General features: G+C 36.5%; 1 protein-coding gene across 1 annotated transcript; it reads right to left on the bottom strand.

The window, feature by feature from the left end:
- Window positions 1-5,766: 5,766 nt before the first annotated feature.
- Window positions 5,767-24,511, bottom strand: LOC101856544 (galactocerebrosidase-like). Its single transcript, XM_013080859.2, has 18 exons — window positions 24,360-24,511; window positions 23,544-23,612; window positions 22,822-22,885; window positions 22,245-22,333; window positions 21,737-21,901; window positions 21,278-21,316; window positions 20,953-21,080; window positions 20,500-20,617; window positions 17,220-17,257; window positions 16,087-16,211; window positions 15,348-15,487; window positions 13,829-13,918; window positions 13,095-13,184; window positions 11,852-11,993; window positions 9,603-9,774; window positions 7,169-7,332; window positions 6,576-6,652; window positions 5,767-6,128 (listed from the first exon to the last, which is right to left on the bottom strand). The coding sequence occupies exons 1-18, from the start codon at window positions 24,486-24,488 to the stop codon at window positions 5,916-5,918; spliced, it is 2,052 nt and encodes a 683-aa protein (XP_012936313.2). The 5' UTR covers window positions 24,489-24,511; the 3' UTR covers window positions 5,767-5,915.
- Window positions 24,512-25,573: the final 1,062 nt, after the last annotated feature.

The following is a 25,573-nucleotide window of genomic DNA, read 5'->3' as shown; positions in this document are numbered from 1 at the left end:
ATCATGAATGCATATTAATTATTATTGCCTGTAAAAGCTTGAATTTTCTTTCTTGTTTAGCAATTGATGTTATCTCATAAACAATCATAAACAACCATAAACAATTACGAATTTGTCACAACTAGATCTAAACTAAAATATTATTATGTTCATGTACACTTAATGTAACCTTCCAAGGAAGACATTGTAAGAAAACAATAAAATAAATAAATCACTCTCAGTTTAACGAAAAGTTCAAACAAAGGCTGAGAAAGAGAGGTGCAAGTGGAAAGTAGCCTACAGAAGTGCGTCACTTGAGACGATAAAGAGGAAGAAGACTTCAAGCGGGTACAGGCACAAATGTCAATAATTTAAAAAAAAAGGGGGGGGGGGCATTTTAGACGCAGCGGCAATCCCCCATTACTTACAGATCTGCATGTTTTATTTGCATGTGCTGGATTCAGGTTTTAAAAAGGGTAAAGGGTGTGGTCAGGGAAAGGGCTGGGTAGGGTTGGGATTATGGTAGGCCTAGCCCTTTACAGTGTTACCCGAATCCAGCAAAAAATGTTAACACCAGCTACAGGACAACCTAATAATGTGCCAAAAATCATGGTGAGGGGAACAGAAATTCCAAGCAGCTGACAACTTTATCTACCTGGGCAGGACACGTACTGTAAATTTCATAAGCTGAAATTAACAACAGAGCTGCTAAGGCCAGCGCCGCCTTTAGGAGGCTCGCAAGAATGTCTGGGAGCGCAGAGGACTCAGCCTCTCCACAACGCTCTACCGGGTAGTGGTTTTTATCATCCTTCTTTACACCAGCGAGACCTGGACTGTCTACAGCAGACAAGCCAAGCAGCTCAATCGACTCCACCTGAGCTGTTTCCGTAAAATCTTCCGCATCCGATGACAGGACAAAGCCCCAGACAAGGATGTTTAACTCTATCCGTGCGTCGTGTTTTGCTATCGTATCCAAACGACGTGGGAACTCTGTGCAACCACTTTCCAAAGAAGAAATTTACTCGTTAATCCGATCCGTACGCTTTACATAGCAGTCTGTCAAAATGATTTTTTTGAGAAAAACTGAAAGTTTCACAGAGATCTTTCACAAGAAGTATTCTAAAATGTGGAGAATACAACACTGGGGATACAAAATGACCCCAGAGCGTTTGGATAGGGATAAGAGCGGGCCAGAATTCCCAGCATCTACACACCCCTCCAGATGGGCTGGCCACGTGGTCAGAATGGCGAACAGCTGGTTTCCTAAACAGCTGATGTGTGGAGAGCTGTTTCATGGCAAGCGCTCAGTCAGAGGGCAGAAAAATAAAACGTTTCAAGAACTGCCTCAAAGTCTCACTAAAAGAACTAGTAATCACGAACGACTCCTGGGAAACACTGGAACACTGGCCGTAGCTCGTCCAGCCTGGTGCTGCAAACTAAGGGAGCCAAAGCAGCAGAAGCCAAGCGCATCCCCTAAGCCAAACGAAAATGCAACGTACACAAATCCAGACCTACCTCTACCACAAGAAGTCCAACACCTGTGCCCACACTATGGGCGAACCCTCTGAGCCCGGATAGGTCTAATCAATCGATCTCCGGACCCACAGTCACCGTCAACAGACCAATAATTTGTTAAATCAAAGACCGTGTATGAAGCATAATACAACAATATATTATTATGCTTACAGCGAATGGCAGCAGCGGTGATTGTGTCAGTTAAACATAAGCATAAGCCAAAAAGTGTGCTATTCCTCCTGTATGACCAATACAGTTTAGTAGCAGTATAGAATGTCTTGTTTGTTTGTTTCATTTATGATCTTAAGTAGGGTGTAAACTTTTTAGTGTGCAGATATGATATTCCTATGCGGGGAGTTCAAGAGCTGCTTCCATATGCTTCAATAAAAGACCTCATATTATTACGAATGCCCTGGAGACTCTTATATGTCCAGTGCTAACTGTCGAGTAAAACAAAAACAACATGGTAAACCATCAAGGAAACCACACTGACATTTGTTTTTGTTTTACAGGGAAATGCAGCTTGGTTCTGTGCCTCCTTCTTTCAAGTTCTTGCCTAAACACAAAGCAAACGCTTACCAGTGACATCTCATAATTGAAATATGAAATGGAGATCTGTTGACTGCCCTTTCATGTGTGTTACACATCATAGAATAAAATGTGAAACTTTCATTTATGGAGTATGTCTTAGTTTGAGTAAATGTTTTATGGGACTCAAATTTCTGCAATATCACTAATATCAGTTTGTTTTTGGTAAACCATTTGATGGTCCATGTGTCCTACACCAACTCTGGCTACTTTAAGGTAAAGAGTCCAGACTAGCAATGATCATGTATGAAATGCGTTATCTTCACAGAATCTTGATTCAACTTGGACAGTCAATTAAGAACTCGAAAGTTTTAACTTCAAAATGCATTTATCAGATTTTCACAAAGGCATGGTTGGTGCTTTGAAATAATTTGAACAAAAAAAGTCTTACGTAAGCACTGATTAATTTTTATCATCTCTGAACACACGAAACAAACTTGCTCCTTTCAGACTTGAGCACTTCATACAAAACATTATCCTGACCAAATCTTTGTAAGAAATTTGCATTATGTCTAGTATTAAAAATAAAGTCAATAAAAACGAAAACAAAATTTAAATTGTGAACTGAAACCAGTACCAGTCTAGAGTTTAATGCAATAATATTAGTATGAATGTTTCAGACTTTGCCTTTGTATGCATCTTATTGTAATTAAAGATGCATTGATATGGCTGCCATTACTCTCTGCAAAATGGCTTTCACTGCAAGTCCAGTGATGTTGAAGAAGAACGGAAAAGAACATTGTTTTTAGTAGTTCCTCCTTGTTGCATTGCACTCACATTTTTACCGTGTTTTGTTTTAGAACTATCAATACAATTTAAAATGGAATGTAACATGCCTCTCACACTCGCTTGCAGAACCATTGCATCAAAAATCAATCTTCAAAAGATGGAAATTTCATTTCACCAAGTAATGTACAATATAAAGTAAATGTACACATATACACATGTATTCATCTACTCCAAAGAAAAGTCCGATTGCAAGAGCAAAAAATACTGTCGTCAGTATGGGAACCAAGCAGGCCTCCATATTTCGACCTCTCATGATGTTTACTCCACAAACAAGAATCAAGAAACTGTGTATTGCCTGCATTTATCTTCTACAGGTAGCATTACACTTTATATGAGGAAAAACAAGAGGAATCTCTGCATCAGATATGTTGATAACAGTGTGCATAGAGGAAAACAGCAGAGCAATTCATCTTCATAAAACAATGCTAAGTACTCTGGACCCACGACAGGAAACACCCGCACAATAAGACAGAACCTGTAAACAGTACAAATAACTAATAATAAAAATGCTGGGAAATTAAAAATTGAAATTTTTAAAATTCTTTCTCATGAATCATGCTCCAAAAATGTCAAAAAGTATTTTGTTCTGATATAAGATTGAGTACATGTAGCTGTTATGTGTCTGCAATGCACTTTCAGGTAGCACATCAGCTGTAAGCTGACACATACCTGTGATGTGACCTGGTTCTACAGGCATATATCAATAAGTTGTTAAAAAACTATCGGTACTTTCGAAGCAGAGACATTACTCCCACACAAAAAAGCACGCTTACATAACTAAAAAGGTATTCAATACGAAAGTGCTTCAAAGAAAAAGTTGTAAAAAATATTTCCCGGATCATCAAATCATTTCTTAGAATTGCATTTAGCAGAGTACAATTATGAGCACCCTAGAAAAAATCAGGAGTGGGTGGCTCTACAGCGACTGGAGAGCTTCCATTGCAAATAGCTTCCTCCTAAAGATTACATGGGTGTTCTGCCCTGGTCATGCCGGGGTGCACGGAAATGAGAGTGCTGATGAACTTGCCGGCAAAGCAGCACCCAATGGCCAAATCATGCTTGACCCACCAATGGTGATCGCCAGATGCAAGGAGAGCCCCCATGATTAAGAGGAGACAGACTCCCACACACCCAGCACAATAAAAGAAAAGTGTGTGCGGGGTACAGGAAAAAAAGTTTGCTGCGAGGAGTGGTCAGGTGTGTCTCAAACCGGTTCCTCATGGAGACAATTAGCAGGAAGACCCTGAGGTGGACGCTGGAAAGGAGAGATGAGCAGCTATGGACATGTGCCTCTTGCTATAGTATGATTCTAGCTCTGGATTCAAGTAATTCCAAGAGTACAATTGTTGAATAAATGTGGGATTGAATAAGTGTACAATTCCACCAACAAAAAATTATAAGTATGAAATGGCAGCAAAAAAAGAATTGATTACTAACATTTTAAAAAATTGGCAATCATTCTCTTTCAAACTCACTCTGTGGCAAAAAAGAGGCACAAAAAGCTGTTTTGTAAATTTTTATTTAAAAAATAATTTTGACAGTATACTAACTTGGCGAAGTTTCACACGGTCATAGTATTTGAAGAAAACTGAAGGATGTTCCCACTTTATCAACAGGAAGCTCTATGAAAATGTTACATTCCTCTAATACTACTAGTAGTAGTGAATTCTGCTGCCTGCCCACTATGTGACTACCCCTCAGAGACAGTGGAACATCATCTGTTCTCCTGTAGAAAATTAACTGCTTTAAGGCGATGTTTTCTTCCCAAGCTACCCCACACATCTAATTGCCTCTACTCCTCAAGACAACAATTAGAACAGACATGCAGCTACATGTGTGTATTACAGAATGGTATCATGCAGAAGAGTTAACGCTCAGATGCTACTGGATCGCTAACAACAACAACATCTAGTACAGTAGTGAATTAGGAGAACCTCTCTCCTCATAAATGTCCACATATAGGGTGAGAGATCAGGAAAGAGATAATGAATTGGTGCAGGGAGCAACATCCATCTGCTTTAGTTATAATTTATAATACTCAGTGAATCACAGTCTGGAATAGAATATTATACAAAACCAGTATCCACTACTACTATATAATGGCACTCTTGCAAGAAAAAAATCACTAAGTTCCATGCCAATGCCATCACATAGATCTACTAATCCTCATTTTGGCCTTGGATTTGTAATTAGAGAAAAAATCACAAAAGTTTAAAAAAAAAAATCCATTTCTTTTAATAGCATGTCCTTTCAGAGGCGTAACCAAACAAGTTCAATAATGCAAAGACTAGCGCTCAAAGAGAGAGAGAGACTGGATTTCAAACCTCCCAGGATCTAAAGCGAGAGTATTTTCTTTGCCCAGAAAGATTAACCGCACATGATGAAGACTACCCTTTTTCAGGATTTGATAGTTGAAAGGTTGAAAGAGAGGTTTCATGATGTGTTCAACTGTGGTATAAAAATGAGACTGAGGGAGATTATCCCCCTGTACTGTAAAGAAAGACACTGGTTGGTTTTGAGATTACGGCGTCTACTTTCCATCTCAAAATGCACAGATTGGTTCCAAAAAAGGTATTTTCAAAAGCATATTTTGAGAATAATAAAAGAAATTTCCTGTGAAACATTTTCATACCTAAATTCTATTTTGGCTCCCATTCGCCAAGTCCTCTGAATCATGCATTTTCTCCCCTGCATTTCTCATTTGAGTGTATTTTTGTTGTAAATGGGTCAGTAATGTTGCAGCTTGAGCTATGCTGCCTGCTTCTAGTTCAACGCTGTTGTTGAGTAAAAGGTTTAGAGCTTGGGGGCAAAATAAGAATTTTGTTACAAAACCAAATATTTCTTTCTTTCTCTCTCTCTCTCTCTCTCTCTCTCTCTCTCTCTCTCTCTCTCTCTCTCTCTCTCTCTCTCTCTCTCTCTCTCTCTCTCTCTCTCTTTATTTATATAAGCTGATTGAGCTGCATGTCCGTAAAAACAAAGTTATAGCTGGTAGTATGGAAGTGCACTATAGGAAGTAGGTCTCAGGATGTGGTTACTGAAATCCATTAGTGATGTTCTTTCTCAAAGTACAAAGACTTGGAGTGTAAATGCTTCGACATTATCTTGCTCCCTTCGGAAGGTCCAGTCAGCTGTAGGTTATCGAAATCTGCCAGTCCAAATGTGTCTGTGCCGATAGCGGCAAAACCACTCACGGGCAGAGCTGGGACAGGCATGTTGAACAGAATTTTCTTATCAAAGCTTCCCTGAACGTTGCCATCCTGATGAGAGAAATAATCAAGCAAATGTTTGAGCACAGAGAGAAAAACAAGTTCAAAGACAAAAATAAAATGAAGTTTGTTTTTAATTGACCCAGATGGGATAATTTTGGATATAATGATGCACTTTGTCTTATCCCCTGGCCACATGGAAAAGAAAGAAACAAACTGGCAAGATGATTTTTAAGGTTGAATAAATTGTTATGTTGCAGTATACATTAGCACCCTCTTATGCTCAGTCTGTTGGCTCGACATCTCCTCATATTAAAATATCACATCCCTTTATAAAAATGTACATGCATGTATAGGCCTACAGTCATATCAAACCATTTTGACATCTATTTCAACTTCCACAGATAACTTCTCTGTTCAGATACCCATAAAATTATAATGGTCCAATACTATGATTTTGACTGGAAGCCCGCACAGTATAGCTAAAAATTGGTTTACCTGAACCAGCAGACCCAGTCTGTGCCACTCTCCTGTCTCGAAGACCAGAGACCCGTTCTTGAGGGTTTTTGTACGGGCTAAAAAAAATTAGAAAAGGCTTTTTGTTGTTAAACATTTCACATCTTAAATGAGCTATAAAGTTATCAAAGAGGTGAAATAAAAAAAAGTTTACCAACAACTTTGGCAAAAACACCTCCTCTCTCCCCCATTTCCTACCACTGCTATCAAAAATCCAAAGTTCATATCTTGTTAGAAATGGGAGACATGTTTCTTCAACAAACACAAGTAAAAATGAAGCCCATTTAAACAAAACGAGTGCAAAAGGAATCTTGTATCTACGCAATACTTGGCTTAATAGCTTTGTTAATACGTGATAATAATAATTATAAAAAGGATGATAACAATAATAATAATAATGGTTGTATTTAGACAGCGTATACCCACATTCTACTCTATGCTCAATGTGGTTTACAACCAGAACAAGTGTTGGCATGCATTGTCGAATAATGCAAAAGAGGATTTTTCTTTTTACACCTGACCATAAACAACAATAATCTCTTAATAAGAAAAGGGTGGATAGTTGTCAATCTTACCAAAGTCGTTAGTCACAATGTACCTATCCGGGAAGACAAACAAGAAGATTCCATGAGCTGCAAAGGCCTCAACACCTCCCCGGTCCACCCGTGCAGCCACAAAGGCACCGAGTGACCCGTTTATAACAGGCAGTTGGAAGTCTACTGCCACATAGATGTCAGTCCTGGTGATAGGAATAAATCGACTTAAGGAAAAAAATGAATCTGAAAGGTACTAGTGCCAAGAATAGATGGAGCAAATAATAAAGAACTAGAGCTATTTTTCTCGTATTCTTCAAGATATATACATCATTAGGCACTTACATCGTCTGACACCACCAAAATAGAATATACCTTTTTTTTCGAGACCTTTCTTCAAAACAAAATTGTAAGCTCAAATGACAGGTGAATATATCCTCTGTCATAGAAATATAGTTCATCTAGTCTAATATAATATCAGTGCTACAAAAACAAAAGATACAAAAGTAAACAGAAATTTTTTATTTTTTTTGGGTAAGTGTTTTTTGGTGCTCGCAACTGCATAAGGTCATATGAGCACGTGGGACACAATTAACATTTTCAGTTGGTAGGAAATGTTAAAATTTTGTTCGGTTGGCGGCGAGACCTATTCTTATCGATTTTGGACCACCAAGCGTCATTAACATGCGCAACTTGCACACGCTACCTTTGAGATTTTTCGCCCTTATCCGAGAAGGCCAGGTAGGTGTTAGATCTTATAATTTACCATATGATCAGGGTTGTGGCTGAAAGACAGCAGTAAGAAGGAGCCAAGGAGTAGCAGTAGAAAGGCAGCAGAAAGAGTTAGGAGCCTGGAGGAGGGGGCAAAGGAGGTGAGGGGGTGGGCGCAGGACGTTGAGACAAAGGCAGACAACAAAATATTGTTAGACAGCAGGAAAGAAGGTGAAAGGAGAACAATTTTAGAGAAGAAAATGTTACGTCTCTATCCGAATTCGAACCCGGGACCTATTGAATGAGAGTCGAACACTGTAACCTCTCGACCACGAGAACCCCCAAATCATCTTTTTAATCACTTGATTTTCAACAATACAGGGTATATATACATTATTAAACAAATTAAGTTAAGGAGATACAAAAAGAGATATATTATATTACTTGAAACATTTTTTTCTATTAGTTGTTCAATTTAAGCAAAATCCGCTGCAGATGCAGGTCTCTGAAAATTTAACATTAGAAAAAAGTAATTCTGAACAGTAAGTAAAATTGAAGGAAGGGAAAAAAATAAAGCAAAATATTAGATATATGCCAACTCCAACTGCGAGGTAAAATAACAAGTATTTTATATCAAATATCCCTGTAGGAAGTCATACAATAAGTGTAGCGAATGTTTCCATGAGTCATGCATTTGATATAGGGAGTGCTTACTTAGGCCACATATGGCCTAAATAAGGTAAGGGAGGGGTTTGATATAGTTGAGTTAGCGACAGTGAAAATTCTTCTTCAGTCACAGACACTTAAGAACATGATTTCTTGGAACTCTCTATAACAATCCACCTAATGGTCTATTGAAATCTGTAAAAACAGTCCCACTGGGTGAAGACAGAGACTTGAAATTCGACATTCCTTTCAGAAGATTTGACTTGTCAACAGCAGAAGTGTATCTTTGTTGGAGGCACTATGATTTAATCAAAATGTGCTCACATTTGATTCTTTTTAAAAAAACATCTCTTTTTAAATCGAAATCAATGGCTGTGGTGGCATTTGTGTTTCTTGGAAATAAACAAGGAAAAACTTGAATGTGCAAAAAGGGAAGGCTGATCTTTGGCAAAGCAAACACAACTCATGTTCTAAACTGTTGCCTCACTATTTCTGTCATCTAGATAGTGGCAGGTCTCAAGCAAACGGTTTTTTTAGATTCCCTTTTTCAAAGAGTGAGTGAGACATTTATAAATGCATTTCTGTGAGCAGTTTATAATTTTCTGTTCATTAGACTTAGTGCAAATCATTCATTTATGCTGTCCAATTGTATTACTGTAGGCCTTCTATTGCTTCAACATTAGGGCAGTTTTTAAAGTACATATGTATCAAAGAGAAAGATAATTGAAAAAACAAACAAACAAAAAAACCCAAACTCTTAGAGACCAAAGTAGTCATTCAAATTTGGATTACTTTCAATCGAACAAAATTAGTATGGTCAGATTTTCCTGAAAAATTCCATGAGATTTTAAGAATAAAAAACGCCCCAAACGATCCAAAGACTATGTTCAAGGTTTTCTCTCTCAACTAAACTGATGTAATAAGTCTCAAGCTACTATTGGTAAACCCCTATGAGCAGAAGTTAAAAAACAAACTGAAGCTGATTAGCAACATGTTAGCATCTGTTTCTAATTTTTTTCAAGCCTGGGTCATGGCGCACACAAGCATACATATGTTGGAAGGTGAACAGAACACTGGCCTGAGCCTGGCAGCATCTTACCAGTCAGTACTGCCAATGACATTGACAGTTTTACAGACTCCCCCGAATTTGCTCCAGAGAATTGGCTCCATTATTGTCATTTGCCGGGCGAACTTGTTGTTATTTGTAGAAAGGATTTCATATGCTCCACTTTGTTGGGCAAGATTGAAGGGTTCTTCATACAGTGAGAAGCCTATGATCAATAAGATTGTATTCATGAAGCTTTGGTATTGCTGAAAGTGTGTTGCAGATATGATGGGAAGACAGCGAAGAGTATTGTCCCCTATTACATCAACAGAAAGAGACGTGAAAAACATATTGATTTATTCTAAACAAACAACTTTTGAAAACCAACACCCATCAGCAGGTATTACCTCATACCTTTTTTGATTTCATCAAGAAAGAAAAACATATATTTCTAGACAAGTTTTACTCCTTTCACCTAGATGAGGATTACTGCTGCAATCTGTTAAAAGATGACTAGTCTCCAAGTAGCTGAGAAACATTATAATAACCAACTTGTAAAGAGGTTTAACTTGTCCAAAGAGTGAACATGAATACAACTTAGTATGAACATTTACAATTCAGAAAAGCTTATTTAAAGCATGTAAGTATATTTTCCTGTTCCAGGAGGGGAAAAAATCATCATTTAGCCCTCCAGTCAAGTTTCACATTTCGGAAGGAGTAAAAGAAACAAACTTTAATTCCAAGAGCTGAAATTCTATCGTCTCAAATTAATTAGTCTCACATTTTCTTGATGTTTCCAGATGAACGCAAAAGAATCCACACTTTTAAAACATTTTTATGAATATGCTGCCAACCTGATTAGCTGTATCAAATCAGTCAGAAAGGTATGCATGCACAGATTATGTATAGATAACTAGGTTTACTGTACACCAGGTCTTCTATGCGAGCTCTTTTTTTTCTCACTTTTTACCCATTTCGTTCTTTTTTGAGAACTTTTGGAATTTGATGAGTCATCCAGAGTCATCTGTTTCTATGCATTAGTAGTTCATTCTTATTTTCGAAAATGACTTTTTCGCTATTGACATGACTATGTGGCCCAGGCAATTCAGTCACTTCATATACACCAAACTACTGAGCCAAATTGGGGGGTTCCTGTGGTGGTTTGTAACCTTCCATGTGGAAATGGATGACAATAGTATTTGATAATTTCCAATTCTTTTTACATTCTTATACTAAAGAATAAGTTATATTTAAATGAAATAATATTGTGCAAAGTCAACACAAAAAAAGAAAGACTGTTCGTCCCTTGCAATCAGTAATTTCTCCTGGGTCATCAATAACTGCAAATCTCTGGCACTTTTTTTTGTTTCTTCTTTCTTTTCATAAGGTAGAGAAAGCATTAGAAGGAATAGCATTAGTAAGTCCTTGTTTTACTCTGTACCAAATCAAAAAGACTCCAAAATTTGGGTTGGGAGTAGTTATTTGTGTTTTCATGCTAGAACTAATTGTACGTAAAAATCAAATGCTACATGGTTTGCACAACACAGTGCCCAGAAAAGCCTATCTGACCTCAAACTCAAGGCTTAAACCTTTTCTCAAATATATCATCAAATCCTTATCTAGGCATAATCTTTTATCTCTCTGACATCTGGTTATATACTTGTTTACTTATGTACATTACATGGCTGCCATTGCTAGATTTTAGATTATTTCAAAAGACAAAAAGTACTTAAATTTTAGTAAAAATTCACCAAACTGTTATGAAACACATTTAGCTTGCACATGCCCACAAATTTGATGACTATTCTGCTTCATTGCAACTTTGGAGTAATGAAAGCATTAGCCAGGTTTTCTTGGTTAATAATGCCAGAATATGATGCTATATAAAGATTTCAAATGGTAAGGTAAAACAGGCATAAAAATAATTTTGATGCTCTAAGAAATTATGTTTCATTTGAGGAGTCAGAGAGAGAGAGAGAGAAAGAGAGAGAGAGAGAGAGAGAGAGAGAGAGAGAGAGAGAGAGAGAGAGAGAGGGGGAGAGAGAGAGAGACAGAGAGAGAGAGAGAGAGAGAGAGAGTTATCATCTTCAATCTGTTGTCAATGTGGACCAAGATCTGAATTTGGATAGGAAGTGATGGAACCATATACTGCCTGTCAGACAAGTGTTAGTAATTGGATAAAAACAACAGCCAACCACAAAAACAACCAAACCACAGCTGGGAGCTGAGTAAAGCCCAATAAAAAAGTCGATCCATTTTTGTTGAAGCAGCGACACAAGGAAAAATGAGCAAATGATCCTTACTTTCAAAGTCCTCTGTGTAAGGGAGGGGGAAGGGCTGAGAAGGAGGAGGCTCAGGATAAGCACCCTTCTGACCAGTGGTCATAGTCGTGAGCGTGATGACCTCATCCAAGCCCAGGCTCAGTTGTGCCTTGCCATTGACAAACTGAAAAAAATATGACAATGATGATAAATACAAGGTATCCATTGTTAGGTTAGACTTGTCTTGTTAAATTTGGGTGTCTTGTAATGAGGCAGGTCGGATACAGAGCAATAATAAAAATAATAAGCGTACTTTTCTAAAGCTCCGAGACAAACTGTCTTGTCAATTTCTACTAATATTGAAGCCAGATCAACTCCTAAATGACTACCATGATTAAAGTCATGAAGGGGGCACACCTCAGGATTTGTAGACTTTGTTTGGGGGCAATTGAAGTTTTTCTAAACTGGGGCCAGTTCGACTGTGTCTGACCTGATATTTTGACAATAAATAAGTTGGTTTTTTTAAGGTTTAAGTTTAAGTAGCGCGGTTCTCTCCCTCTACTCAGTGTCGCTCACCTGAAATACTCTACATAAAAATTTTGAGCACAGGATGGTTGGGAGTGGTTTCTTTAGTCTTAAATAATAAAATTATGTGAATGGGACTCTTCAAACACTTTAATTTTTATTTCTTCTGAGGAAGGAGCATGATGTTAAACATAACAACCTTCCACTTCTATTACCTGCCATTGTGAGGGAAGGTATACAAAGCATTGAGGAGATGATGAATGCCCAATGGCATGATAAAAAGAGGCATATCTACAGCATCAAAGGTAAAATTATTTTTTTTACTGAACTTCGTGCTATTCTGATAGATATAATGTTGGCATTGATCAGTTTCCTCTCCTGGCTTGACATAAACACGTAGACCTGACCAGTCAGACAAGCGTACAGTCTTCTTAACAAAAACACATCAAAGTCTGTACCGATGAATCGGCTCATGAACAACTCTGTTTCATAATGAAGGTATTGGCAAGCATTCTCAAATAAACATATATGACCTTAAAAGAAAAAAAAAAAAAGAAGTATGATGACATTTTGAAACATGGCAAGAAAACGTGTAGATCTACCTAAAACATGTGCATGAATATGCATGCACTTTGGAACAATATCCAACAACAATGTCCCTTTCTCACTGAAAAGAATTCCAACAAATCTACAATGACTGCTCCATTAACATCTTCTGTCATTCACCACACTCATATATTCCAAAGAACAAAACGCTTACTTTAATTGGGTCCCTTTTCTCAAACAAGGTGTCCTTGGCACCATCAAATCTGAGTTTGCTGTACCAAACATTCATTTCGGTGATGCTGGACTGTGGGGGGAAATTAGAATAATTGCATTACTGAAAAGAAATGTACCACCGTAATGAATATAAAAAAAAGCATGAAACATGTCTGTACTGCATATGGGCTTATCAAGAACTTTTCAAATCTCAGAACTTTGCTGCTAAAACTAAGGAAGGTACCACAACAAAACGAAACTTGTACTGAATTAACAAAAGTTTTATAACATACTTATTTCACAAAAAGCACGTACTTGCTTCATTCAACATATTGTCACCGTTGTGATGTCAAATAAGTGACATCAGGTAAATTTTACAGGAAAAGGATAAAAACTGATTTTTTAAAAGGACGGCAGAATTATAAATTTGATTGTTATAGAATTTTATAAGTCCACTTTTGGTTGCTTATTTGAATACACATTTTTAATTAGCTTAATATGTCTTAATATGTCGAAACATGTCTTGTAGAAGAGATTTCGTGAAAAAAACCAAAATCGAAAGTTTTGTAGATCTGATCGTATCATGATCACGACGATATATCAGTACATTAAGAGGCACCATGCCCTGTTTGTTATTCACATACCAAGCAAACAATTTAACAATAGTTGGTTGCCCTAACATACTTTCCAAGGTGAGCACAACTTATACTATGTCTTATTCTAAAAAACACTTACGAATTTTCCTGCCAATGAAACAGTAACAACCTGGGGTTCAACGTTGTAGGCTGGCAGTGGTGGTCGAACACACAGTGAATGATTATGGGTCTGTCAAAGACAAACAAGCAGCAAAACCTTGAACAGTAAGATAGCCCTTGACATACTCTTTAATAAAAATGAGTTTTAAAAAACCTCATTAACATAAAATTATCACGGTGCTCCATAAAACAGACATAGTTTAAGCATTACCAATATCATTGCTACTACGACTCATATAAACATCATTTTTATAAGTAAATTATTTATTGTCACTATATTATTATTACTACGATGATTATTGATTATTATTAATACTAAAATTATTACAATGATATTTTGACTATTTTAACGATTATAAATTATTTAAAAATCACAATATTTTTACCTTTAACATTGTTGCTAAAGAATTCAGTTTTCCGGAAATTTGAAAAACGAATTAAGTGAAGACGATTTTCACACAAGAAAAAGCAAAGACACAAAGTGGAAATTGTTGCGCAAAAACACCCAGAACAATCATCCCGAAAAAAGGCATAATGCAAAGTTAAAGTCATCAAGTGAAAAATAAGATAGCAAAATGAACAAAAATTTAACAGGAAAATGCATTTTCTGTAAAAAAAAAGGAATAAATTGAAACAGCACAGAAACAGATTCTGAGACTTTCGGGGGAAAAAAAACCCAAGCTGCTATTACACAATAATGAACTAGAACAATACGTCTCGAGTCATTTTTCCATTTTACTTTGTAATACTTCATACTTCTACTGGAAAGTACAGTCAAACCTGTGTAAGACGGCCACCCATTGTCGAGGAGAAAAGTGGCCGTAGAAGACAGGTGGCCATCTTAGGCAGGACTGATCAAGAGGAAGAAAACAAACCATTCCCTTCTGAAGTCTCAATCGAAAATAGCCGCATTTCTTGTTTTTGTTGTTGTTGGTTTGTATTTTGTTTGTTATTTTTATTTTGTTGCTGATTTTGCGCAAGAGTGACAATAAAACTAAATGTATGAGACGAGGAAGACCGAGTGCCATGTTAAAACAAACACATGGGTCGGAGTCACTAAGGTGGCGTCTAAGACAGGTGTTATTGCTTAGTGTAATAGGGGTTTTGTGTTAAAATATGGTGGCCGCGGCCGCGTTGGACAGGTGCCCGTTTTACACAGTTAAATTATAGAGAAAAAACGCAAGGGGGGAAATGGAAAGTGGCCGTTTGTACAGGTGGCCGTCCTATAGAGGTGGCCGTCAGGGCAGGTTTGACTGTAGTTTCAGTGTTCACAAATCCATGACCTTACACATGTGTAGGAGAAAGTTTAAGATTTTCCAAGACAAGTGCTGTTTTCATTGACATCCAGGACAAAATAATAACTTTTATGTTTGCAAACAAATTCCTATTGTTATGAAATCTTAAACCTCAAGAACAAAGACAAAGCTTACACATATAAGCACTCTTAAGCTCAGCATAAAGAAACTAACTATATAATTTACATGAGCTAGGTTATTTACCATAGTTTCAATGACAATGGTAAGTTCTGTCCCTGTTGGATTGACAAGACCCACGTAAGAACCTCCCTTTGGCAGTTTCCCAACTCCGGAGTCATGCTTGAGATAGTTCCAGCCAATAAAAGCAAACTGGGTTGTATGTGCTGCAAAAATGAAAAAAAAATCATCTCTAAAGATTCTGGTGTAAATCAAATAGAAACACTTTGTGTTCAATTGAATATTTCAGCAAAATGATATTTATAAACAAAGATAGTTATTATTTAAGTTCCTCACTAAATGAAAAGGAAGTACACATAAAACTCTCCATATTTTTCATTATAGAATGACTATTCATATCGATTCCCTGTTTGTAATTAACAGTAGCTTGGCTGAAAAGCAAAACAGAAATCCATAAATATCACAGAGTACACGTGTAAATAAAATAAAAACACTTCTTGAAAGCACAGAACAAAACGCTAGAAGAGAACCTAATCATTTATGAGCCGGATGCAAAGTCCAATTTAATGTTTTAAAAAATAGACATTGGGACAGTTTCATTGATATTTACATCTACATCAAGATAGATTATCTATCTAAAGATTCTTTATAATTGATCAGAATAAAAGGAAAGCTGCCAAGAAATTAGCAATAAAAAATGAAAGGAAACAATAATCATTGTATCTGTATCCATATCAATATATATCTCCTGAATTCATGTAAAAAATCTTATAGACCATTCAGATACTGTCCAATGGTTTCTCACCTGAAACCCAGATGGGTGTCTCCACGACATAGTTGCCTGACCATGGTTCAACAGCTGTCATCAAACCATCCCCATAGAACGGCAAGTTGTCGTAGTAGCTGGCTATCAAGCTCCATGAAATGGTGCTGTCCACAGATGAATTATTTTATGAAATGGCTCTGACTGTTCTGATATTGGACATGTCAAATCACATATAAAAACCAAGCCTGAAGGAAGAGTACAAGACAAATATACAGAGTCATGACTTCCAAAGAAACAGAATAAAATTACAATTTCAGTTGCTTCCAGTACACATATAACGAACTCGGATTCAACGAAAATTAGGATTCAACGAAAAGAGTTGGATTCCCCTGGTGTGTTTTTTTTAATTAATAAAACTCAATAAAAATAACTTGGATTCACAGAACACATCAATGAGCAAGCTCAGATTCAACGAAGTCTCTTGCAAGGTGAACTGCCTTATGTGACTAATCAGCGCCCTTCTTTCGTACCAACACACACGTTGTTAGCATGCACACATGTCTTAGCATGTGTCGGGGTCGGACAGGCGGCCAAGAGACAAGCACACATGTGACGTGCGACTGTGTATGTGTGTGTGAGCTGGGTGAGGGAGTAGAAGTGGTAAGGGCGTGGAACATCAGAAGAGATGCAAACGCGTTACATTATTATTTTCCCTGGCTGATCAATATTACAATGATAAGTTAGTCTTGACATAGATCTATGTGATGTCTTGTGCGCTGGACTGTGGGATTACATGCTGCCATATGCTACGCTCTACACAGCAACATAACTTGCTCGGAAAACAATATGCTGTAGACGATAGATCACACAGGCATGCATTTGAACTAATCGACCCTTTTGCACGGTGTATGTTTGGTATAGTTCGTTGTATTTTTCTGGAATTTTCTCGCATTTGTTTAAATATCAAGAAACGAAAATGCCTCTCATTTGAAACCAACATATTTTTTATGTAGAAAGTCGACATTATGCACTACTTGCTCAATGTCTGTAATTATCTACACAAAACCTCGTATTTTCTATAACGAACACTTAGATTCAACAAAATTTAAGGCCAGGCCCGACGACTTCGTTGAATCCAAGTTCCACTGTACCAGGAAAAAGAAATTACTTACGCTGTCATCAAGCCATTGACATAATTCTGATTTAGAATCTGAGGAATAAAAATCACGATGTCATTAAATAAAATCAGGAAATCAACTAAATACATAATATAACGCTAATAGAATGCAGCTTGAGTCTACGGTAAATGCTGAGGGCACGAGGAAATCGATAATGAAGAGAGTAAACATGAAACAGATGATCCAGGTCTGCACAGGGTATAAGAGGAAAGGCACAGATGTAAATAGATCTGTAAAACCATCATCAATACCACTTTCAGACTTTTCAGCATGTTCTGCAAACAGCTGATAAAAACAAACATACTTTCCTTTTTCTAAAGAAGTATTCTACCTTTGACTTCTACTTTACAATTGTCAAAATCATAAAGGTGACTTTAAGAAAATCGAGATCACAATACTGTTTTCATGCAGATGAAAGGGCACAGGGAAAAGCAAAAGATTTTTGCTGGATTTATTGATTTTGCTGGTCCTTGTGGAAGGAGAGGGGGGTGGGTGTGACACCTATCAATAGAATGTTTACAGAAAAAAGAAAGCCACCAATTTTGGAAGTCTATAATGTAAAAGAGTAAAAACAATAGATACATGTAACTGAACAGGATGAAAAGGTACAGAAAAAGTATCCGTCCCACAAGATTCATCCCCTTGACAGATAGGGGTGAATTTTTGCCATTCCATCCATTTTATTTATTCTCAAGGTTGCTGGATCAATAACAGCTTCTCAACGTTGAAAACATATATATATATATATATATATATATATATATATATATATATATATATATATATATATGTTAAAGACATCTATTACAGATGCCAAGAATTGATTCACATCTTCTAGAAGTACTTAAGCTTGCAAGGTAAGAATCATATCATTCTTTATTCTTCTTAAGCTTGCAAGGTAAGAATCATATCATTTTTTATTCTTCTTTCTCTGGTGACTGACAATGGATATTGAATTTTATCAAGCAAAACGTTGTCTTACTTTTCTTTTACAGCAACATTTAAGTAGTACAGGCGTCAATCAAAACTCAGAAATATTTTTAAAATATGATTGACAAACAGCTTATTCAGTATATCTCACTCCAAAATATGTAGTGCAAGAAGACAGCCACTTTATGATATAACCAGTTATCATGAAGGAGCATGACTGATAAATTTTTTAAAAAGCAGCTACTATAATCTGGGCAGCACCAAATGGACAACTTATCGACCTCATTACACAGAACCTAAGTTGCAATTTGCTCTAATTTTTTGTATGCACCTATGAATTTTAAAAGACCTAAATAATCCTGATTCCTGTGCATATGCGACAAATATAAAGAGATATTGTCTATGATCATATGCGACAAATATAAAGAGATATTGTCTATGATCATTATTAATTGATGTCTAATTATACTCAACTCCGCACACTTTTTATAGCACGCACAGTACCATTCTAAAACCATAACAATACAGGGTGTCGTTGCAGGGGTTAGTCAGAAATTTGCAGAGCACTAATGGGCATGTCACTGCCCATCCCCAAGTGCAGGTTCATAGGCAGAGGGTGCCTCCCCCCTTTACACATACATTTTCAAGCCACCTGAATATGAAAGAAGTATAACTGGAATTGTTATGCGTCTTTGTATTAGTTATTTTTCTTCTGGATTTTCATCTTCTTGGATCCATCCGAGCAGCATAGTCCTGGATAGTTCTAATGCATGTCTTGTCTTTTTTTCTGAATTTTTAAATAGAATAAAAGAGACGACCTTGATCGCCTTCTTTGTAGAAATAGTTTAGTAGTTTTAGGGTTTGTAAATTAATTAATCTAACCACGCTGATTAATGAGAAAAGCGACAGCAAAAGACTGTGAGGATATGCAAAAAATTTCCCACATAGCATATATATTGCAATTAGTCAATCTAAATAAACACACTGTCACCATACTAACCACTGGACTGACAACTACTCAGTCTTGCTGCAAAACACAGTCAATTCAAAAGAAGAAAATAAGATAAATAAAAAATAAAAAAACCAACTAACGCTGAACTACCTTTCTTGTTTTAATCAAAGACACCCCCCGCCCCCCGACTGCAATTAAATACTAATGATTATAATTATAAAAAAGACATCTTTATGTTTGACGCATTGGCACGAAAATCGAGATTTTTAGGGGCACATGCAAAAAATCAGAGCAACTCGCCACTTATACCGGGAGCCCATTGCAGATGGGATCCGGTCGAGTCGGGTCGGGCCGAATCGTCACCTGAGAACACACGCTTTTGTTTTTGAGGCGATGAGTTGGGCACACTCGACTTGTGCCATGGTAATCACTTTGCGCCCTCAATCTGACTAGCAAACTGACCTGACTCGACCTGATCCCCCTATGGGAACCGCATATTACATTTTGTGTAATGAGGTCGATAAGTTGTCCTTTTGGTGTTGCCCAGACTATAGGAATGTAAGGACACAGGTTCAAAGTCTCATTCTATTATCTGTCACTTGTAGAGAGAAATAGCAAAAAACTGATGCTATATAACTATTTGTACCCAAGACTTAACGACAATGACAGGAACAGCCTACAACTGAGCTGAAGAGCAAAAAGTAATGATGCATATCACTTAGATAAATACGTGAATAGCTGTTTATCAAGTACGGGAATAAAATAAGTTGCAATAAAATAGTAAGGCTATCAACAAACAAATCAGCCCCTCCCCTTTCATTGACTATGCATACATATAGAAACTTGACTTTCAAGTTTCAAAAGAAAAGGATTGAACAGCTCTATCAGCACAAGGAAAAAACTTAAAGGACATTACAAGTCAGCTTTCATAGCTGCATAACAAATCCTTTAACAAAAAATTATTCTGTCTAGTTGGAAGAAACAGAAATCAAGGGTAAAGAAGATTAGAGATCGTCGCAATTTGGTAACAAACATGAGGTGCGACTTACAAATACAAAAAAATGTCTGATGTAACCTGTTTGCCATTGTTATGCTGGGTTGAAGACATTCAGTATGTCTTTATACTGCTTTTATTTACTTCTTTCCGGAGGGGGCTAGACATTTGCATTGATCATAAGAAAGCATGAGACATGTGAAACAATCAATGCTCAGATGTGAGTCCACTTGTTCAGTACACGTGAGTGCATATAGTACCCTCCTCCAAACCTCCAACCACAATCAAGTGCCAGTACCTGCCATTTAAAGAATCATGCTCTTTTCTATCGTCACCAAGAAAACAGCAACACACAAAACACGTGAAAACATCTAAGCTATGACGAACAAAACAGTTACCCGCGCCCAGCATCCTCCTCCAACGTCATCATTGAAAGAGCTATAATCTTCCGAGGCCCACAATTGTTTCCCTGTGTTTACAGCATCCGGATCAGAAAGAGTGCCTGGGTAGTGACACCTGTCAAGAAACCACGCAGAATTTTCATAATGACAGAGATGACTTTGAATTCAAAATGGCTAGCAATGAAAAATGTTTAATTCTTTTAACAGGCAGCTCACTTATATTACTTACAAGTAGCATGGAGGATCATAAATGCCACTCTGGTATAAAACAAATATTATATAGTAAAAACAAAATGGAGTAGGAAAGATAGTTTGACAAAACACAAAAAGATTTTAAGTAATTATAAATTCTGTGAACGATGAGTAACAGAAAGACACCTTTGACGTTCTTTTCACTTTCATGCCTCTTTCAAAGAGTACAAGGGAAATGCCTATTTGCATTCTACATACCCAATAGCATGTACTATTTTGGCCAGTGCAGGATCTGCCTGAATGTCACTTGCAATCTCCCACTTTTCATCAGCAGCAATAACAAGTGTGTTTTGGAATCCTCGTGAATCCAAGGTCGCGCGTAGTGCCTGTAGAAAGTATTACAACAGATAAATACACCAAGCACTGCTTCGTGAGTTCCAACTACAAATGGTGAAAATATTATTACATTTTTATCAATTATAAGACAACTACATCAAAGGATAGAAATCACTTACTTCAGCTTATTTGGATGAAACAGACAATTGAACACAAATTATCAAAGGATAAAAACTTAATCATTTACCTTTATGTAACCGATATCATATGTCCGTTCGTTCCAGATCTGGAAGGAAAAAGAAAAAAACAAAACATAATACAATTAAGCCCACAAATGCTAAAACATTTCAGTGCAGATAACAAGCACTGGCATAAAAAAAAACCCAGAGTCATAAAACCCAAATATATGCAGTCAAAACTTCACCATTTACGGACAGTCTTTTCAATCATTTATTGCAAGAAATCTATGTTTCCATAATAGTTAGTGACCAATATAATACAAATAGAGCGTCTGTACATAAGTGAATCACTTCGGTAAAATGTTACACTACCACATATTTCCCTTTTTGTAATAAATATATAATCAAACTAAGATTACCCACTTCCTCATGCTGCTAGAAGCTGGTGTATCTCTCGTTAACTTGTTCTCAAGGTATGTTATTCAATACAGCGTACTCAAAACCTAATGTGATTAAAGTAAACTCACCCCGACGTAATCAATGGTTAAATTATGGTACACTTTAGCACCATTGATCCACCTGACAATGTAGTCGGCTGTCATACTGATGTTGACATACGGGGATTGGGTACCTTGTCCAATCCAGCCCGGAAAACCCCAAGGTAAGCCATAGAGTTTAATGTTGGGATTTCTCTGAAACATTGATGAAACATGTTCAAAAACCAAAACTTTCAGACACTTGCAAACATTTAAAAAGTACTACAAATATAACTTTGGTACAACAGTTCCTGTCCATGAACCACGTAAATGTTTTCGACACTTGGCATTTTTGTCATGATCCAGAGATCAAGGAATAGAAGCTTAGCAGCTCAAATTGCACATAGCTGACAATGACAGAGACTTTAATATGTTTATTCTTGCAGCCATACATCAAAGCAGCTTCTGTAAAGTAAACATTCATCTACTTTTTTATTTCAAATTAACTCAAACTCAAAACAATTTTGAGAGCTTTGTTTTAATTATCAAATATACAAACCTTTTTGGCTTCTTTCATGAGCCACCATTCATAGCCTCTCTGGTAATTTTCCTCCCAACTGTTGTGCATATGGGATGCCTCGGTGCCATCTGACCATGCAACATAAAATAAATGTGTCAAAACAATCATTGTCATAACAGAAAGATAATGGTCTCTGTACTGATTTTGATCTGAATTATGAGAAGATAGAAGATGAACAATCACTGAACAAACTAAAGGATGAGAGATGCTAAACCTTGTTTTAAAAAAATAAACATTTTTTTCCCATGTCAATAAAAAAAATCATCAGTAAAACAAATATCAGAGACAGAAGAACATGGACACAAGCGTTCATGATTAAAAACAGAATTAGATATACAGTACATCCAGAGGGCAGATTAAGATCACTAAATGTGAATTTAACATTGTTTGAAGGTGCACTTGTGAGTTACATAAGAAATAGTTTTTGGAGCATGAAAGTAAGACCACATATTTTACACATGCCAGTCTAACACAAATTCATGTACATGAATGATTTTTTAAATCATATTTTTTTCCGAATGATAAACAACTAAGATGATATTTATGATGAGCTTACCAGTACTCTGGACATCTCCTCCAATTTCTACTTTAAGAATGTGAAGAGAAGCTCCAAAATTTGGCTGTAGATTTCAAGATCATGTACTTTTAGATGTAAATACAGTGTTGAAAACAGAGTTTCTGGGACAGTACTAACCTCTCAATATATTCTCCTGAGAAGGTGAAACTCATAGAAGGCATATAATAATATATATAATATATATATATGAGTGTGTCTTTTGCAAGTTATTAGTTATTGTGTAAGATCTCCTGTTAAAGGCATGTTTCGAATCCTGCCTGTCTGGCACTCTATTGGGAGAGGCACAAAGTAACAGATGGATTCATAAAGTAAAGAAAAGAAAAGGAATCAGAGTAATGAGGTGAAGAAACAAAGCTAATTTCATGGTGAGTAGGCACAATAACTATCATATTCATCTGTATGAACAGTACACTGATATAAAGGAAGAAATAATGCTGGACCACCCAAATCATTATACAATTAAAACGGATAATACATTCATATAAGTGATATTTTTCCAATGAGAAAAAGCTACAATAATACGAGAAAAAGCAAACAAGGTTGGACAATGCAATCTGTTCGCAATAGGTTTATCAAACCTACAGGCTTAGAGACTTACTTTCTTCAAGACTTTCTTGTGTAACAGTACAGGGATGCTATTTGACTATTATTTATCTCTTTGCTTCAGCAACAGCTGCAGGAAGTAACACTAGTAAAAATACCTTGAATAGATAATCAAGAATCTGGTCACGTTGTTCTTGTGGATAGTTGACAAGTAGCTTAGATGAAGCCTAAAAAGTAGAAAAAAAAGAGAGACACAAGTGTTAGTAAAATCCCTTGATCATTAAGTAGTTGCTTATTCTCACAAAATAAAACATGCGTGACACTTTACTAATATAATAAAGCTTAGATGCACATATTTCTAAAAGATATATATTATCAAAAAAGGAACTTTACTTTTTTTCTGAATAATATATAAATCGTTGCCCTTATGATAAGAATGGCTAACCCCAGAGGAGCAAATTTTACAAGAGAAGCAAAAAACTTGTTTGGTTTCATCACGCAGCAACCTGCCAACCAGCAGGCTGTTTGGCTTTATTTGTAATATTTTAGAAGTATTTCTAATAAAAATTCAGACAAGACTTTGACTGAGCATATGAAATTGATAATTTGCTACCGATTTGTCAAGAGAAGGAACATTGTGTGGGTTAGCTGGTCTTATCTCAAAGGCAATGATATGACCATATTATCTCAGCTTTTCGTGATTGCGTCAATAGCCAATAAACAAAACTAGCAAATAAAATAGATTAGGCACCAAATGATTTTGACATTGTTCACACAAAAGACTCAGGGAAAGGGTAATAGAGAGCATGTCTAAGTCAACAATTTCCCAAAAAATTGCTGTCCCAGTGTTTCCACAGAAACACATAATAATAGCGATGAAGATTTGAGACATAGACTACATAAATAACTTCTCCTCTCCTCTTAAAAACCATTAGGTCTACCAGACTAGCATTGATGACTATACAAATACGTACACCTGCGCTTAGACCCCCTATTCCATCAAACTGGCGCCCCATTCCAGGAGTGTCATCAAACACGATGGACTGTGAATAGGCTCCACAGACTGTAGCACACACCGCAGCAACCAGGGTTGTGAAGTGCATTGCTATGGTGAGAATATAGCCAGTCCTTTCTGTTAAAAAAAAAATTAAAAAGAGGATATAAACATTGGGAACATTTCAACTTAAATGTAACTGATTCGGGTATGTGTTATCAATTCAAAAGCAACCCATTGCATGATGTCCTCTTAACCCTGTTCAGTTCATGGCTCGCTGTAGTGTGGATTGCATCTGTCATCATCTGAACATCATCTTTAGGTTTAAAGTTACGTAGTTTCCAAGAAAACCGCTTTGGAAGTCACTGACTTTGTGGACATTTTCTCGCTAATTCTACCTCTAAAACCAGGCAAACCACCTCCCGTATATCTCAACTTCTATTCAAGATAATGATAATGTATTTTTTTTTCACCAAAAGCAAGATAAATGAACAAGATTTAAGATGATATTACAGGTAATAAATTATTCACTTGTGATGTAATCAAGAAGCACATTGATAAGACTAGTCTCGAGTGGCCAAATCATGCTTACTTAGTTTTTGCAAAATGCTGACAAAAATACAGCTGAATAGATGAGATCATGAGCGACTGTTTTGACTCCAGAACAGAAATCTAAATACAAGTACATATTTATATATATATATATATATATATATATATATATATATATATATACAAATCAATGCATTTAAATTCTTATTGTCAAAGTCGAGTTCAGAGATCTTGAAATAAGAACCCCTCATATAATTGGCATTAAAATTAGCATGCGCTAGAGTATCCCGATAAAATAACAGACAATAAATATGATAAAGCTGCAACACTAGAACAATCGTTCACATTACTACATCAGAACTTACATGGAGGATCACTGCCAGGTCTGTTGTTAGCCAGTGACACTGCAGTCTCCTGGCCTGATACTGATCGCATCAAATCCCATCAACGTTTTCGGTCGAGACTTATATAATTATATATATATATATATATATATATATATATATATATATATATATATATATATATATATATAACAACTCTTCAAGGTTTACAACATTCAAACTGGGAAGTGTGCAGCAAGCTGTGGTACATAGAAGGTCAAAAATGAAGATAGCAAGCACTCGACCGCCGAGACTTATC

This window comes from Aplysia californica, unplaced genomic scaffold (assembly GCF_000002075.1).
Source record: "Aplysia californica isolate F4 #8 unplaced genomic scaffold, AplCal3.0 scaffold00006, whole genome shotgun sequence".
Classification (NCBI taxonomy): Eukaryota; Metazoa; Mollusca; class Gastropoda; order Aplysiida; family Aplysiidae; genus Aplysia; species Aplysia californica.
Note: the sequence above shows the minus strand (reverse complement) of the source record. Positions and strands in the feature narration are given on the sequence as shown.

Coding starts and splice junctions, on each gene's coding strand:
- LOC101856544 (XM_013080859.2), bottom strand. CDS start 24,488: ATGCACTTCACAACCCTGGTTGCTGCGGTGTGTGCTACAGTCTGTGGA. Junction 15,488..16,086: donor GACACCCATCTGGGTTTCAG/GTGAGAAACCAT, acceptor TCATTTTTGCAG/CACATACAACCCAGTTTGCT. Junction 7,333..9,602: donor GTCATTGGCAGTACTGACTG/GTAAGATGCTGC, acceptor TCCTATCACCAG/GACTGACATCTATGTGGCAG.